Source organism: Pelophylax lessonae (genome assembly GCF_965119305.1).
Source record: "Pelophylax lessonae genome assembly, chromosome: 5".
NCBI lineage: Eukaryota > Metazoa > Chordata > Amphibia > Anura > Ranidae > Pelophylax > Pelophylax lessonae.
Genome location: NC_138772.1, coordinates 422,854,014 through 422,869,074, shown reverse-complemented (window position 1 = coordinate 422,869,074; position 15,061 = coordinate 422,854,014). Strand labels below are relative to the sequence as shown.

The window sequence follows — 15,061 nt, the reverse complement described above, 5'->3', positions numbered from 1 at the left end:
CAGTAGTTTGCACACCTGGAGTCCAGTCAATGTAAATATGCTTGGAGATGTAGTTTAGAGCTATTTTTATAAAAGGCACTCAAACGTTTTAAGTTTGCTATTCATAAGAAGCTTCAGCTAATGTGACCCATGCCTTGCAAAAAGGGACTCTCTGAAGACATTCAGTCAAGAGTAGTTGATCTGCATAAAGCTGGAAAGGGATACAACGCAATTTTAAAGTGGTTAGGCATCGATCAGATTACAGACAAAGTGTCTATAAATTAAGAGAGTTTAGCACTGTGGCTACTCTTCCTAGAAGTGGAAAGCCAGCCAAGATGACTCCCAAGGCACAATACAGAATCCTCAGTCAGTTAAAGAAGAACCCACAAGTAACAGCTAAGTCTTTGAACAAGCAGGATGTCCATGTCGAAACACCAAGGAAGAAGTCCCTGCTCTCCAAGAAAAAAAAAACATGACTGCATGCCTGAAGATTGCCAAAGAACACCTTGGCAAATTGCAACGCTATTGGGAAAATGTTTTGTGGACTGATGAAACAAAAGTTCAATTATTAGGGGAGATTACTCAGTACTGTGTATGGAGCAAAAGGGGCACAGCTTACGAATCAAAACATTATTCTAGCAGTGCACTATGGTGGAGGGAAGATTATGATTTGGGCTTGCTTTGCTTTTGCTGGACTGCTTGCCATCATTAAAGGGAAAATGAATTCCCAAGTTTACCAAAATATCCTACATGATAATGGCAACTGAAGCTTGGTAGACGTTGGGTGATACAGGACAATGACCCTAAGCATCTAAGTAAATCCCCCAAGACTGGCTTCAGAATGAGAAAATTGACCTCTTGGAGAGGCAGAGCACAGACCTTAACCCCATAGAGATGTTGTGAAATGGTCTAAAATCCCTCCTGAATGTTGTGCAATGTCTGATCCAGAGCTACCAAGAGTGCTTGCTTGGCATTTCTGCCAAAGGAGGTTCGACCAGCTATTAACTGCAAGGGTTCACTTACTATTGTACTGTTGTTGAAAAAAGACATGAGAAATTAGAATTGTTTGTGTGCTATCAGCAAATGACTGCAGAAAACCAGTTAATTCCAAGGGGTTCACAACATTTCAATAGTTCAATAACGGGCATGCCCACCACCTTCTCTACATGACAGATTTTGGTGCCTCATAAGTCTGGTCCTTGAGCTGTCAGGTGAGAATTAATGCTTTCCAAACCTATGCAAATTTGAAAACGATTGTAAATATAAAAAAAATAAAAAATAACAAACATCTATATTCTTACCTGAATATAGGATAGCTTTCCACTGGGAGATAATGGCTCTCCTAATAAGTGCCTCAGCAAAGCCAGCAAGACCCGGAAGTGAGGGGAGAGAAGAGCTGCAGACGTACACAGCGCTGGATCAAATGAGGGTTCAGGTAAGTAAAAAGGGGGGGGGGAGGGTGAAGGGGGATGCTGATGCCTAAACATTTTTTTACCCTAACCCCTTGGCGCCAGCCCCACCCAAGTATGTGGCCTCTTGGCGCCTGGGCCTTGGCACCGACAGGCTGCATATTTGCGTGAATTGCAGTCGATAGCGCTGTGCTGAGAGCATGCACCCTGGGCGCTCCCGAAACAGTAGCGCCTAACTGAAAGCTGTGATCAGGAATTTTTAGATCACGGGACCGCCATGACAGCCACACGATCTTAAGCAACGCCCCACCTCCTGGCATCTTAAACCTCTTAAAGAGCCAGGAGGCGTGGCTGAAGAGGTTAATGCAAGGAATGCTTTGAAGTAAAAAATGTACAGGCATAATAACTACTTTACCATTAAGAAATTTGGTCTTTGCATAGGACTTTAGAGAAGTGCTAGATTCCCTTTGATGAGAGGGAGAGCAAGCATTGTGGTATCCTATAGAACAGTGATGGCAAACCTTGGCACAACAGATGTTTTGGAACTACATTTCTCCATGATGCTCAACTACACTGCAGAGTGCATGAGTATCATGGGAAATGTAGTTCCAAAACATCTGGGGTGCCAAGGTTCGCCATCACTGCTACAGAACCCACTATCCAGTGCTGAAATTAGCTCAGCACTTTCTTTAGAACATACTGTAGATTTACTGACCCTGTCACCAGACAATGCACAAGACATAAACTATTTTAACTTATTCACTTTATTAACAAGAAATGAATCCTAATCCTGATGATGTTCTTGTGTGCCCTTTTGTAATATTAGCTTAAACTTACCTATAAACCCTAAATGTAGCCATTGGGAAGGCACTTGACTTTTGAACTACAGTAAACCCCCTTCCATCGCGTGGGTTCCGTTCTGGACCCACCCGCGAAAAGAGAAAATCCGCGAAATAGAAAATCCCTAAAAAAAATACACTGTAGGCATGTTTTTTTTTTTTTTTTTACTGTCACTGTACATTTAAAAGCATTTTGAGGTCTTTAAACACACTTTTAAAACAATAGAAACTCATTTAAACACATAAAAGATACTGAGAGACATAGCAAGAGCTATGGAAAACACAAAAATATTTAATTTTCAATGATTTATATAGTAAAATAACATTACAGAAAAAACGGCAATATACCGGGACCGCAAAAACTGAACCGCGATGTAGCGGGGGTTTACTGTATACAGTATCTGTGACAGATAGCAGTTAATCTAGAGTGGATGCTCATCCCTTTTTACTTAGTCATGCATTTTAGTTGAAATGTGGAAATTAAACAATGAGCAAGAATACGGATGTAAAAAAGTCTTGGTTTCATAATGTCTTATAGAGGGTATGGTTTTTTTCACAGTAAAGTAGAGTTAACCCTAAAAAAAAGAAATCAAAACATTGACAGGTAGGATTTTTTTTGACAGAGGTGACCCTATTGGTCTCTTCTGGCATAAACCCTCTACCCTGCCTGTTAGCATTTTTGAACACCATGCCAAGCATTCACAGCTCGGCGTACATTTACAGTGCAATAATGATATGACTTGTGTGCACATGCGCGCGAGAGACGTCATTGTAGCCTGTCCAGCCAAGTGGCCAAAGAGTTGTATCCCAGAAGGAAGACTAGGAGAAGATGGCAGTGCCTGTGACTGACGGGAGTGCTGACAGCGCACCGCTGGAGGGGATCATTAGCCAGGTAAGTCTGCCATAATATGCTATAGTTAAATGCATAATATGCACAGTTAAAAATGAATTCTAGGTATAGTTATTTTATACATACCGTAGTTACATTCGTCCATACCATACCTGTCCGAACCTCCTGAAATCTGGAAATCACTGAAGTAGACACAGCTATTCCAATGAACTCCACTTTCTTCTGGCTCCACCGTTCTGCATTCTGAACACAGGGGGTCACCCGCTTGGCACGAGGTGTAGAGGTGGGGTGGTGATGTCACCATCCCCTGGGGAGACAAGACATGAGTGGAATGGGGTTGTAATGTAAGCCAGAATCCCCTAAACTAGCCAGATTGTAAGGTAAAAGGCTCACAATTTCCATTTTTCTTTTATTTAACTTACATACTATAGTTTTGCTTCACACCTAGTGACCGCTTTAATTAGGCAAGTATTTGAACTTTGCTGGAAAATATTTTGCTGCAAAGTGTTTAACAGGAACCAAAGCCCTGGACTGTTTGCTTTATACCAATTCCTGGAGTAGATACCGTGGGGTAGCACAGTGACTAAGTGGTTAGCACTTTTGCCTGGCAGCACTAGGGTGGCCGGTTCGAAACCCAACCATGATACTACCCACCTATAGTGTGCATGCTCTCCTTGTGCCTGTGTGAGTTTCCTCCGGGTACTCTGGTTTTCTCCCACACTTGGTATGTTAATTGGTTCCTGTCAAAACTGACCCTAATATGTATATGTGAATATGAGTTAGGGACCTTAGATTGTAAGTTCCTAAAGGGCAGGGACTGAAAGGAATGTACAATGTAAAGCACTGTTTAAATTGACGGCTCTATATAAGTACATGTAATAAATAAATAAACGCAGTATTTTGCATAATGCAATAGTGGGGGCTGGGCAGTAGGGTATGAAGGCCCTTGAGTGCATTGTGTGTTGTGATGGGGGCATTTCTCTACATTGATTTTTGGAAAAGTTGAAGTTTTCATGCTGTGTGCGGTCAGGTTGCAGCGACTCCCATGGTACCCTGCAGCCAACAAATTTGTAAAAACTTATACCAATTGGTACACCACCAGTACTGTATTCACATATGTGCTTATTTCACTCTTTCGGTGCTGGTGACAGGCTATCCTAAATACTTGCTATTTTATTTAAGTAAAATCCTCATAAAAGGTAGGGATAGACCGATATGGTTTTTTCAGGGCCGATACCGATATTTTGGTCACAACGTATCGGTATGGGCCGATAATTTGTAAATTTAAAGTTTTGAAAACTAAAGACAATTGTTGACACAAATCTGGTACTGAACATCTTCATTTTTGTTTAATGCTTAATGGCTGGTTTGCTGGCACCCTGTGGTGGGTGGCTGGGTGTCTGGCACCCTGTGGTGGGTGGCTGGCTGGCACCCTGTGGTGGATGGCTGGCTGGCACCCTGTGGTGGATGGCTGGCTGGCACCCTGTGGTGGGTGGCTGGCTGGCACCCTGTGGTGGGTGGCTGGCTGGCACCCTGTGGTGACGGGCTGTGGGTGGCTGGCTGGTACAGGGCCTTTGGGCAGCTGGCTGGTACAGTGTCTGTGGCTGGCTGGAACAGGGCCTGTGGGAGGCTGGCTCGCTGGTACAGTGCCTGTGGCTGGCTGGCTGGTACAGGGCCTGTGGGTGTGGGTGGCTGGCTGGCACCAGGCTGCTGTGGGTGGGTGTATGACTGTGATGCACTCCCGCGAGACTAATCCCGACTCCAGATGAGGCTATCCAAGGCAAGGGAGGCAGCCTAAGAAGGCAGAATGACGTCACAAAAATATCGACAATATCGGCCAGTTCCAGGGCCGATACCGATATATCGGGGAAAGTGCATATTGGCCTTGTCGATAATCGGTCTACCCCTAATAAAAAGTGTATAAGATGTGCACTTTTGTCAATTTGTATGTAATCTTTCTATTTTGGAGTACAGTTATGTTTTCATCACATTTACAAAAATACTTTTTTATTTAACAGTTTCTAAATGAGCACAGCAAAGTTTAAAGCGGGCACCAGAGGATCATAGAGCTGTCATCATGAAGTTATATGTGTTTCTGGTGAATACTGGAATTACCCTCACATTTGACACTGAACTTGCTGTACAAACGTAAGTAACCTTTCTTGTATATTTCAAAATGTTCTACTATTTTTTATAAATATTTAATAATGTTTTGTAAAGCAAAATAAAACTTACAGTGCACAACAGACGTCACAAGGCATTTGATCCTACACCTATGGTGCTGCACACCTCTCCAATCCCTCATTGAGGCCCCTCAGAAATTCTGTACAAATATTCGTTTTCTTGAACCAAATTTTGTTATATTGTTTTGCAAATTAACCAAGTAAGAAAAAGACAATTAGTATGGATATAACTCTTAGACGTTGGATAGATAGGGAGTGAATATAGCCTATTGCTTAGCATGCATTCTTGAAGATGGGTCGGTCTTTGTTCCGGGGGGGGGGGGGGGGGCATTGGTAATAAGGGAAATGTTAGGCATACTTCAGGCGAAATTAATCCATGGAGACCTGATTTTTTTTTTTATTTGCTTTTTCATGTGCTAGCTGTCAATTTCTTATTTATACTTATTTAAACTAAGTTTTTGACTTGTGGGGTGTTTTCATGAAAGAGCAATCCTTTGGTAGCAATTCATATGCAGCTGATCAGTCTGTTTGCAGCTTTGGGAATATCTGGTATGCAAAAATAATTTTCTAAAGAATGGTATTGATTAACACTAACTACTTACCTCAGCCTTCCCAATTGGACTGTGATTTGGCTTGGCTATAGGTTGCTAGGGCCCTGAACATTATACTATGTGAGGTGAAATTGGGTGTATTGTGCAAGGGTACTTCGTACCTGGAAGTTCATGTAATGGAGGATCAAGAGGACAGATAATGCTGTCAAGGCACTAGAGCAGGCACCTTCACAAGATGCTATCACATGTTACTTTAGTGTTATATAACATGTTACTTTACTGTTCTATAAAGACTTTAGTTCATTCCTTCCTTACTTTTATTTTCCTTTTTATTATGAGTAGTTTACTATTCAAAACAGATGTGCAATTGTTCTAGATGGAAAGGGATTTGGTTTTACTACATGGTTGGCCTCATCTCACTGTTTTGCTCTAACTTTTAAAATTCCCCCATCTCAATGCTTGCTTTATCCAAACCATTTGGATTCTCACTAGCAGTAGAGGAGAGCTTCCACTGAATTGAGAAATTGAGGCTGTAAAAATCACAGAATGCAAGACTCCCTTGAGTCCTATAAAGTGCATCCAAACTTTCTTTGTATTCAGAGAGTTGCATACATATAACAATGCCTTTGTAAAGCCATGCTGCCTTGTCAAGGCACATCTGTAAAGTGTGGTCCCTAACTCTAAACTATCTGAGATCCCAACTTGGGGCATGTGTATGTATATCTACTTTAAAAAAAGAATTAAAGGAACCCTTTTTATTTAGAGTATATTATCAAGTCAATTAAACTGGGATATTGATCTGGTCAGTTAAGTAGCAGAGGGGGTTGTTAATCAGTTTCAGTTGCTTTAGCGTTAATGAAATTAACAACAGGTGCACTAGGTGGGCAACAATGAGACGACCTCCAAAACAGGAATGTTTGAACAGGTGGAGGCCAATGATATTTTTTTCCCTACTCAACTTTTCTGACTGTTTTTCACTAGTTCTGCATTTGGCTAGGGTCAGTGTCACTACTGGCAGCACGAGGCGATACCTGAACCCTATAGAGGTTGCACAGGTAGTCCAACTCCTCCAGGGTTGCACATCAATATGTGCCATTGCCAGAAGGTTTGCTGTGTCTCCCAGTACAGTCTCAAGAGCATGGAGGAGATAGGCAGTCACTCTGGGAGAGCTAGACAGGGCCGTAGAACGTCCTCAACCTTTCAGCAGGACCGATATCTGCTCCTTTGTGCAAGGAGGAATAGGATGAGCACTGCCAGAGCCCTACAATATGACCTCCAGTAGGACACTGGTGTGAATGTCTCTGATCACACAATCAGAAACAGACTTCATAAAGTTGGCTTGAGGGCCCGATGTCCTCTAGTGGGCCCTGTGCTCATTCTCCGGCACCATGGTGGGGCTCGATTGGCATTTGCCATTAAACACCAAAATTAGCAGGTCTGCCACTGGTGCTCTGTGCTTTTTACAGATAGAGAAGGTTCGCCCCTGAGCACATGTGACAGACATGAGAGGGTCTGGAGAAGCAGTGGAGAATGTTATGCTGCCTGTAATATCTTCAGCATGACCAGTTAGGTGGGGGATCAGTGATGGTCTGGGGAGACATATCCGTGGAGGGACGCACAGACCTCTACAGGCTAGACAATGGCACCCTGACTGCCATTGGGTATCGGGATGAAATCCATTGACCCATTGTCAGACCCTAAGCTGGTGCAATGGGTCCTGGGTTCCTCCTGGTGCACAAAGATGCCTCGTGGTGAGAGTATGTAGCCAGTTCCTGGAGGATGAAGGAATTGAAACCATTGAATGGCCCCCATGCTCGCCTGACTTAAATACAGTAGAACACCTCTGGGACATTATGTTTCAGTCCATTCAACGCCGTCAGGTTGCTCCTCAGTCTGTTCGGGAGCTCAGTGATGCCCTGGTCCAGATCTGGGAGGAAATACCCCAGGAAACCATCCGTCATCACCTTAGGAGCATGCCTCGATGTGGTCAGGTATGCAAGCACATGGCGGCCATACAAACTACTGAGTACCATTTTGAGTTGCTGCAGTGAAATGCCAGCAAAATGGACAAGCCTGCTGCATCATTTTTTTACTTTGTTTTTCGGGGTGTCTTTGAATTCAGCCCTCTGTAGGTTGATAATTTTCATTTCCATCAAACGATGTGGCATCCTTTTGTTCCTAACACAATACCCGGTCCATATCAGTGTAGCTATACAGCATGATATTTTTTTCTCATTGAGATCTGATGTGTTTTCAAAGTGTTCCTTTTATTTTTATTTTTTTTGAGCAGTGTATATATCATTTAATAAATACAGAAGACCTGCCTTGGAAGTACCCCTTCCTCCTTAAAAGTACAGCAATACACCAGGAGCTCAGACTCAAGGCAGCTAATATATTCCAGTATGTGCCTACTAAACTAAACCTATGTAGATCCTGCCTACAGTAGGTGCACTCTGAAAAAGTGATCTTGTGTGGTTTAAAACAAGACTCATTTTACAGTATGTATAAAAAGCATTTTAATCTTCTAAATTAAATCCTAAATGTTCTACTTGAATGCATAGGGATAGTGGAGTAAGAGAGGCTCCAGGGCAGTGTGCATGTGTCAAAAACATTCCTTAGGACGACCATATCATACAAACTTCATATCTGTAACTAAACTAGAAGCTGAACGTCGGGAACAACAACTTTCATTTAAATATATTCCTCAGTAGTCACAAAGGATATATACATCCACTTTGTGTGCACCAACTGCCTTTGAAAACCCAGATATTACCTTGGAAAAGTAGCACTGCCATCCTTACTATGCTGTACACAGTCTGTGTAGAAAGCAGAGCTGTGGGAGGGAACCAGCAGGCTCCACACACTAGAGGCTGCCTGCAACAAACTACAGGAGGGGGTAGAGACAAAACCCTGCCCAAGGAGAGAGATCAGCAGTAACAAGTCTTTATTAGGGCTCATTTAAACATGTGAAAAGGACTGCTGCTCATCCGAAAAGTGATCTGTATTTAAATTGTCAATGAAAGAAATGTGCAAAAAATTGGGGGAGCAAACCCTGAACATGTATATCTAAAGCCGGTGCAGCTATGGACCAAGCAACATGTATATTAAAAAAGAATAGCGCAACCATGCAAAAGAAATGACTATTAAATATGGAGACAATCCATAAATAAAAATGGGGGTTTAGTCCCACCATATGGCCATATCGTGCTCAAGCCCACCACTGCGTCAAAGTACCCCATTATCAGTGGGTCCTACACTATCCATAGAAAAGGGGTGAATCCAGCCTCTCCAACCCTTGGAGACAACACTCCTTGCTGGGATGGATGTGCCAATGCACTACAAAGGACTCCTCCTGTATCTACTTGATGGTGGACTCTGATAGAGTACAGGTGTGTGTGGGGGGTGGGATGCTCAACCTCAGAAGTCTGGTCAGACCGAATACATAATAAACAAGCAAAAAATTGGGGGAGCAAACCCTGAACATGTATATCTAAAGCCGGTGCAGCTATGGACCAAGCAACATGTATATTAAAAAATGAAATAAATGTGTTGCGCTAAATCATACAAGTGCACATAAAATCAAAATAATCAATAAGAAATGTACAACCAAAGTCCATGTGATTAGAATAAGTGATATAAATAATACATAAGTCCTTTCGGAAATAACATATACAAACGCCCCGTGTATATACAGTGCTGTGATTTCTTGATTCAAAACATCTCCAACAAAAGTGTGACAAAAACTTCTCCGTGAATGTGAAAAATCCACCACCAGAAGTGCAAGCCTCTCACCTTAATGTCTGACCCAGGTGCTACCCAGGGTAAGACACAGTAGTCCCCTCCTCTCCTGCATACACCTTTTTGCTGGTATCTGATTACCCCTGTTAGGGGACTGCTGTGTCTGACCCTGGGTAGCACCTGGGTCAGACATTAAGGTGAGAGGCTTCCACATCTGGTGGTTGATTTTTCACAGTGATTTTTCACAGTGATTTTTCACTTTCACAAGTTTTTGTTGGAGATGTTGGAGATGTTTTGAATGTTATTTCCGAAAGGACTTATGTATTATTTATATCACTTATTCTAATCACATGGACTTTGGTTATACATTTCTTATTGATTATTTTGATTTTATGTGCACTTGTATGATTTAGCGCAACACATTTATTTTATTGAGTTATTTGTTTGTGTAGTGGGCACACAGCGCGGAGACACAGCTGTCATCCCTGGCTCGATCCCCCGCTGAGAAAAATGGAATCCGTCCGATGGACGGATAGTGTGAAAGGGGCCTAAGACCTTCTCACTACACATGTTTGTAAATTATGTTAATCAGAGGGTGAAAATCCGACCATGTTGACTAGCTGTGAGTGCAAAGGTGGGATTAACCCAGGCGAGAAATCACCAAAGTTGCTCCACCAGATAAAAGGAAGAGATCCAAAAAAAGTGGAGTTGCCATACACATGCTTGCAGATTCCAGCTGTCATTTTCCTGTCTATGTTTGATTTTTATTTGCTCTGCACAAGACATTTGCAGCACCTTTCCTTCACTTTATGAAATATCTACTATTGAACTATGAATAGTTCATATAGGATACTCCCATCCAAGCTTATCTTTTTCATAAGTATAATAATGTAATATTTCTGGCTAAAACATTCTATAAAAATGCCTAATATGCCTTATCACAGGAAAGGTATCCGTTTATTATTAGCAAACAAGTAGTTAATCTTCCAAAAACTCGTGGAACTTTTATTATCTGTATGAAAACTGCATGACTTGCATTTTGCCAGGTCATATTTTATTATGCAAAAGCTGCAGCAGATGTAAAAGAAATGTGGCCCACCCTTACTCGAATAAATCGGACAGCACTGTTTTAAATCATCAATTTGTATCTTGTTCTGGCTTTGTATTCATTTTTCTGCCTCTTCTGGATAGGATTACAGCAGAACAAGAACACGCACCATTTCACTTCCCAGTATTGGGTATTTGGCAGCATTCATAGGGACTACTTTATTGTCTGGAGCAAAGAAGCCTCTAGGTCTAGGATATGTCCCTAATATCCTGTGCTTAACAAATCTTTATTTGTATTTTTTATATAGTGCTTGAATGCTAATTTGTCAGAGAAAATGCTACAGCCTAGAGCTGGGTGGAGTATAAAGTAGTGGCTGGGCATTTAATTTTTCTACATATATTCTCGGTGTTCATAAAAATCTACATGTGTCATGTTTATTATCTTTGTAGGGTGGAACGTAGTGTTCTTTAATACAGATTTAAATATACTGTTCATCAATTTAAGCCTCATGCACGCAGATTTATTATAAAACGCCGTTTCTCCTGACAGTAGAAAATCAGCGTTATAAATTCACCTAAGCTGCGTTTTGTTTTTTTAAGACCAGTTTAGCTGGGTGTTTGGGTGTTTATTTAATTGGCCAGTATTTTACTTTATTCTGGCTGTTGAAATGAATAAATGCTGAAGTGCTAAATGCGCCTAGCGTTTAGGCGCATTTAGTAGCGTCAAACATTTTTTCTGGTCAAACTCTGCTGCTCCTGAACGCACTGGCAGTGGGTTTTTTTCCTGCCTCTAAACTCTCCTGCTGCTAAAAGCCTATGTGTGCATGGATACATAGGATAACATGCAGGGGAGATTAGAGGCAGGAAGAAAAACAAGAAGAAAAAAAAACGCCCTTAGGAATAGCTGTATAAACGTCCAGTGTGCATGAGACCTTAAAAGTATCAGCAAAGAGATCTACTTCTCTTTTTGGCTGCCATGGCAATTATGAGACCCGTAGCTGAAGCTTGAGCTGACTGAACTGCTGTCACTATGCATGATAGTTAAAATGTGTCTCTTTGAAGAGCAGAGAAAATATACCCATAGAGACAAATACAGTTGTAAAACAGCTTGGTCCCTGGTGTGCGGAAGCCTGACATTTAGGAGTATATTCAATGTATCACTAATGTACCCTTTAGAAACAGTGTAAGGGATAAAATAATTCAAACCAGATGATAGACCCCCCTTTCTTTCCCCAGATCTACTAGTTTGAGTACATTAGGGTCCCATTCATACTTGTGCAACTTGTCAAGCAACTTTGGCCCCCAAAGTCACATGACAAGTTGCACCCCCAGAATAACCGTTCATATCTGTGCGACGTCAAGTCGCAGTGACTTAAAAGTAGTTCTTGCACTACTAAATAAAATAAATAAGAAAAAAAAAATTAAAGCTCCATCATCCAGAAGCAAACGCGCATATATATATATATATATATATATATACATATATATATATATATATATATATATATATATATATATATATATATATATATAACGCTAGACCTCCTCTGTAACTCTAAACTGGTAACCTGTAAAACAAAATGTAAGTGTCACCCATGGAGATTTGTAGTTGTTATAGTTTGTCACTCTTTGACAAGCATGCACAATTTAAAAGTGTGACATGTTATGTATCTATTTACTCAGCATAACCTCTTTGCTGAGCTGATGGACCAGATGATTCAGGGACTGCAATTTCTTTGCGATGCCTCGCTGCATGCGGCTCCACTATTGGCCCGACTGTCGGTTTCGGTCGTGGTCATCCGGCGTATACTTTGGTTAAAATGCTGGTCTGCGGATCAAAACTCAAAGAAGGCCTTTTCAAGGTGATTGCCTGTTTGGGGCTACCCTTTATGACATTATCAAAGGTCTTACAGGGGGTAAGAGTACTTTTCTCCCACATGCTAACAAGGGTAAGGACCCTTGTCATAGACGGTCCCTCTTTTTCAGCATATACGTTTTTTCGTCCCTCAGGGTCAATTGATAAGGGATCTAAGTCTTTCAAGGCCCCCTCGGGGGGGCTCCAAGTGACCATGGTCTGAAAAACAGAAGTCGGGTTTCCCCAGACCTGCGGATAAGACCCCTTCAGCCTGAAGGTGCGCCCTCACCCGTATCTGGGGTGGGGGACGTCTTGCCGGTTTCCGGACCTGTGGCTATCCCGGATACAAGACAAGTGGGTTCACAAGGTCATTCGGTCCGGTTACAAGATTGAGTTTTGATCCGTCCCTCCGGTAAGGTTCTTCCCTTCCAATGTACGGCTGTCCCCGGATCGCTTACGGGCTCTCTTTGGGGGCATTTGGGGGGGTGGGGGATGTCTTGCCGGATTCCGGACCTGTGGCTATCGCGGATACAAGACAAGTGGGTTCACAAGGTCATTCGGTCCGGTTACAAGATTGAGTTTTGATCCGTCCCTCCGGTAAGGTTCTTCCCTTCCAATGTGCGGCTGTCCCTGGATCGCTTACGGGCTCTCTTTGGGGGCGTTACAGGACCTGTTACAACAAGGAGTAATACAGAATGGAAACGTAAAATGGAACGTTTTCAGGGCTTTTACACAAACCTGTTTACAGTCCCCAGGAAGGAAGGCAAGGTGCGTCCAATCCAGGACCTAAAGGCACTGAATTCTGAATTGCTTAGTGCGAGTTCAGAAATTCAAGATGGAATCCATTCGCACGGTGGTGGCTTCCCTACATAAGGGGGATTTCCTGGCCTCCATAGACATCAAAGATGCCTACCCTCACATCCCAGTATGTCCAAGACATCAACGGTTTCTGCGTTTTGCCGTGGGAGAGGATCACTAGCAGTTTGTGGCATTACCCTTTGGTCTCGCCTTGGCTCTTCGGGTCTTCACAAAGGTGTTGGATCTGGTCCTGGCGTTGTTATGCCAGAGGGGGATATCGGTCCTGGGTTACCTGGACGATCTGCTTCTCCGTGCCGTATCTCCCACGGCGCTGGTGACAAACTTATAGGTCACCACGAGAACTCTGGAGGAGTTCGGGTGGATTCTGAACCTTTAGAAGTTGTCCCTGGTTCCTTCCATGAGACTGGATTATCTGGATCTGACTTTGGACTTCAGCCAGGGTGTTTCTTCCTCCAGACAAACTGTAAAAAAGCCAGACTGCAATTCAGCTATTGCTGTCCAGCAAATGGTCATCCCTTCGGACTTGTATGAGAGTTCTGGGAATGATGGTGTCGTCCTTCGAGGCGGCACCTTTCACTCAATTTCACATGAGAATCCTCCAGAAGGAAATCCTTCTCTAATGGAACAAAGATCCAAGTTCCCTGGACAACCAGATCCAGCTGAGCCAGGTGACCAGGGGGTCCCTATTATGGTGGCTTCGGTCCCCGACGCTCAAACAAGGAAAATCCTTCCTCCCCATATATTGGACAGTGATCACCCGGGATGCCAGTCTGTCCGGGTGGGGAGGTGTTCTCGGCAAGCTTTTTGCTCTAGGAGTTTGGTCCCTTGAAGAATCCAGGCTACCGATCAATGTCCAGGAGTTGAGAGCGATCAGGCTTTGCCTAGTCCACTGGACGGAGTACCTTCAGGGCTGTCCAGTGTGCATTCAATCGGACAATGCCACGGCTGTGGCTTATATCAATCAGCAAGGGGGCACTAGAAATGTTATTGCTACCTTGGAGGTGGCAGGCATCGTTCGGTGGGCGGAACGCTATGTTCTGGCTCTCTCCGCTGTTCACATACCCGGAGTGGAAAATTTTTAGGCGGATTACCTCAGTCGGCAGACCTTGGCTCCAGGGGAATAGTCTCTCCATCCAGAGGTGTTCCAGCAGCTGTGCCTTTGTTGGGGCACTCCAGATGTAGATCTGTTGGCGTCTCGGATCAACAGGAAAGAGCAGAGGTTTGTGGCCCACTCTTGGGATCCTCTGGCAGACGCCACAGACAGGCTGGTGGCTCTGTGGGGTCATTATCAGCTGATGTATGCCTTTCCTCCACTCAAGTTGCTGCCAAAACGTCTTCACAGGATCGAGGTGGAAGGGATTCCGGTCATCCTTGTGGCTCCGGACTGGCCTCGCTGAGCTTGGTACGCCGACTTTGTCAGGCTAGTCGCAGACATTCCTTGGAGACTTCCTCTCAGGGAGGATCTGCTGTCTCAAGGACCAATTTACCATCCTGCTTTACAGTCGCTGGCTTTGATGGCTTAGCTGTTGAAAGCCGGGTGATGAAGGACAGGGGATTGTCTGCTGCAGTTATTCCCACTCTGCTTAAAGCGAGAAAAGCGACTTCTAGAAAGATCTATCATCGTACGTGGAAGTCGTATATTGCGTGGTGTGAGTCTCTTGGGGTTCCCCCTCGCTCTTACTCAGTGGCTCGGATCTTGGCTTTCCTTCAATGGGGAGTTGATCAAAAATTGGCCTTGAGTACTATCAAGGGTCAATTTTCGGCCTTGGTAATTTTCTTCCAGAGGCCATT

General features: G+C 43.3%; 1 protein-coding gene across 2 annotated transcripts in view; it reads left to right on the top strand.

Moving 5' to 3' along the window:
- The window catches only part of RB1CC1 (RB1 inducible coiled-coil 1), a 353,042-nt gene that overhangs the window by 31,976 nt on the left and 306,005 nt on the right, over window positions 1-15,061 (top strand). Inside the window, exon 2 of one of the 2 annotated variants that reach the window (XM_082257759.1) lies at window positions 5,096-5,225. In XM_082257759.1, the coding sequence (XP_082113885.1) occupies window positions 5,155-5,225 (71 nt within the window). In that variant the 5' untranslated portion in view covers window positions 5,096-5,154. Of the gene's footprint in view, window positions 1-5,094; window positions 5,226-15,061 lie in introns of both variants that reach the window. The other variant, XM_082257760.1, reaches the window with a different exon arrangement.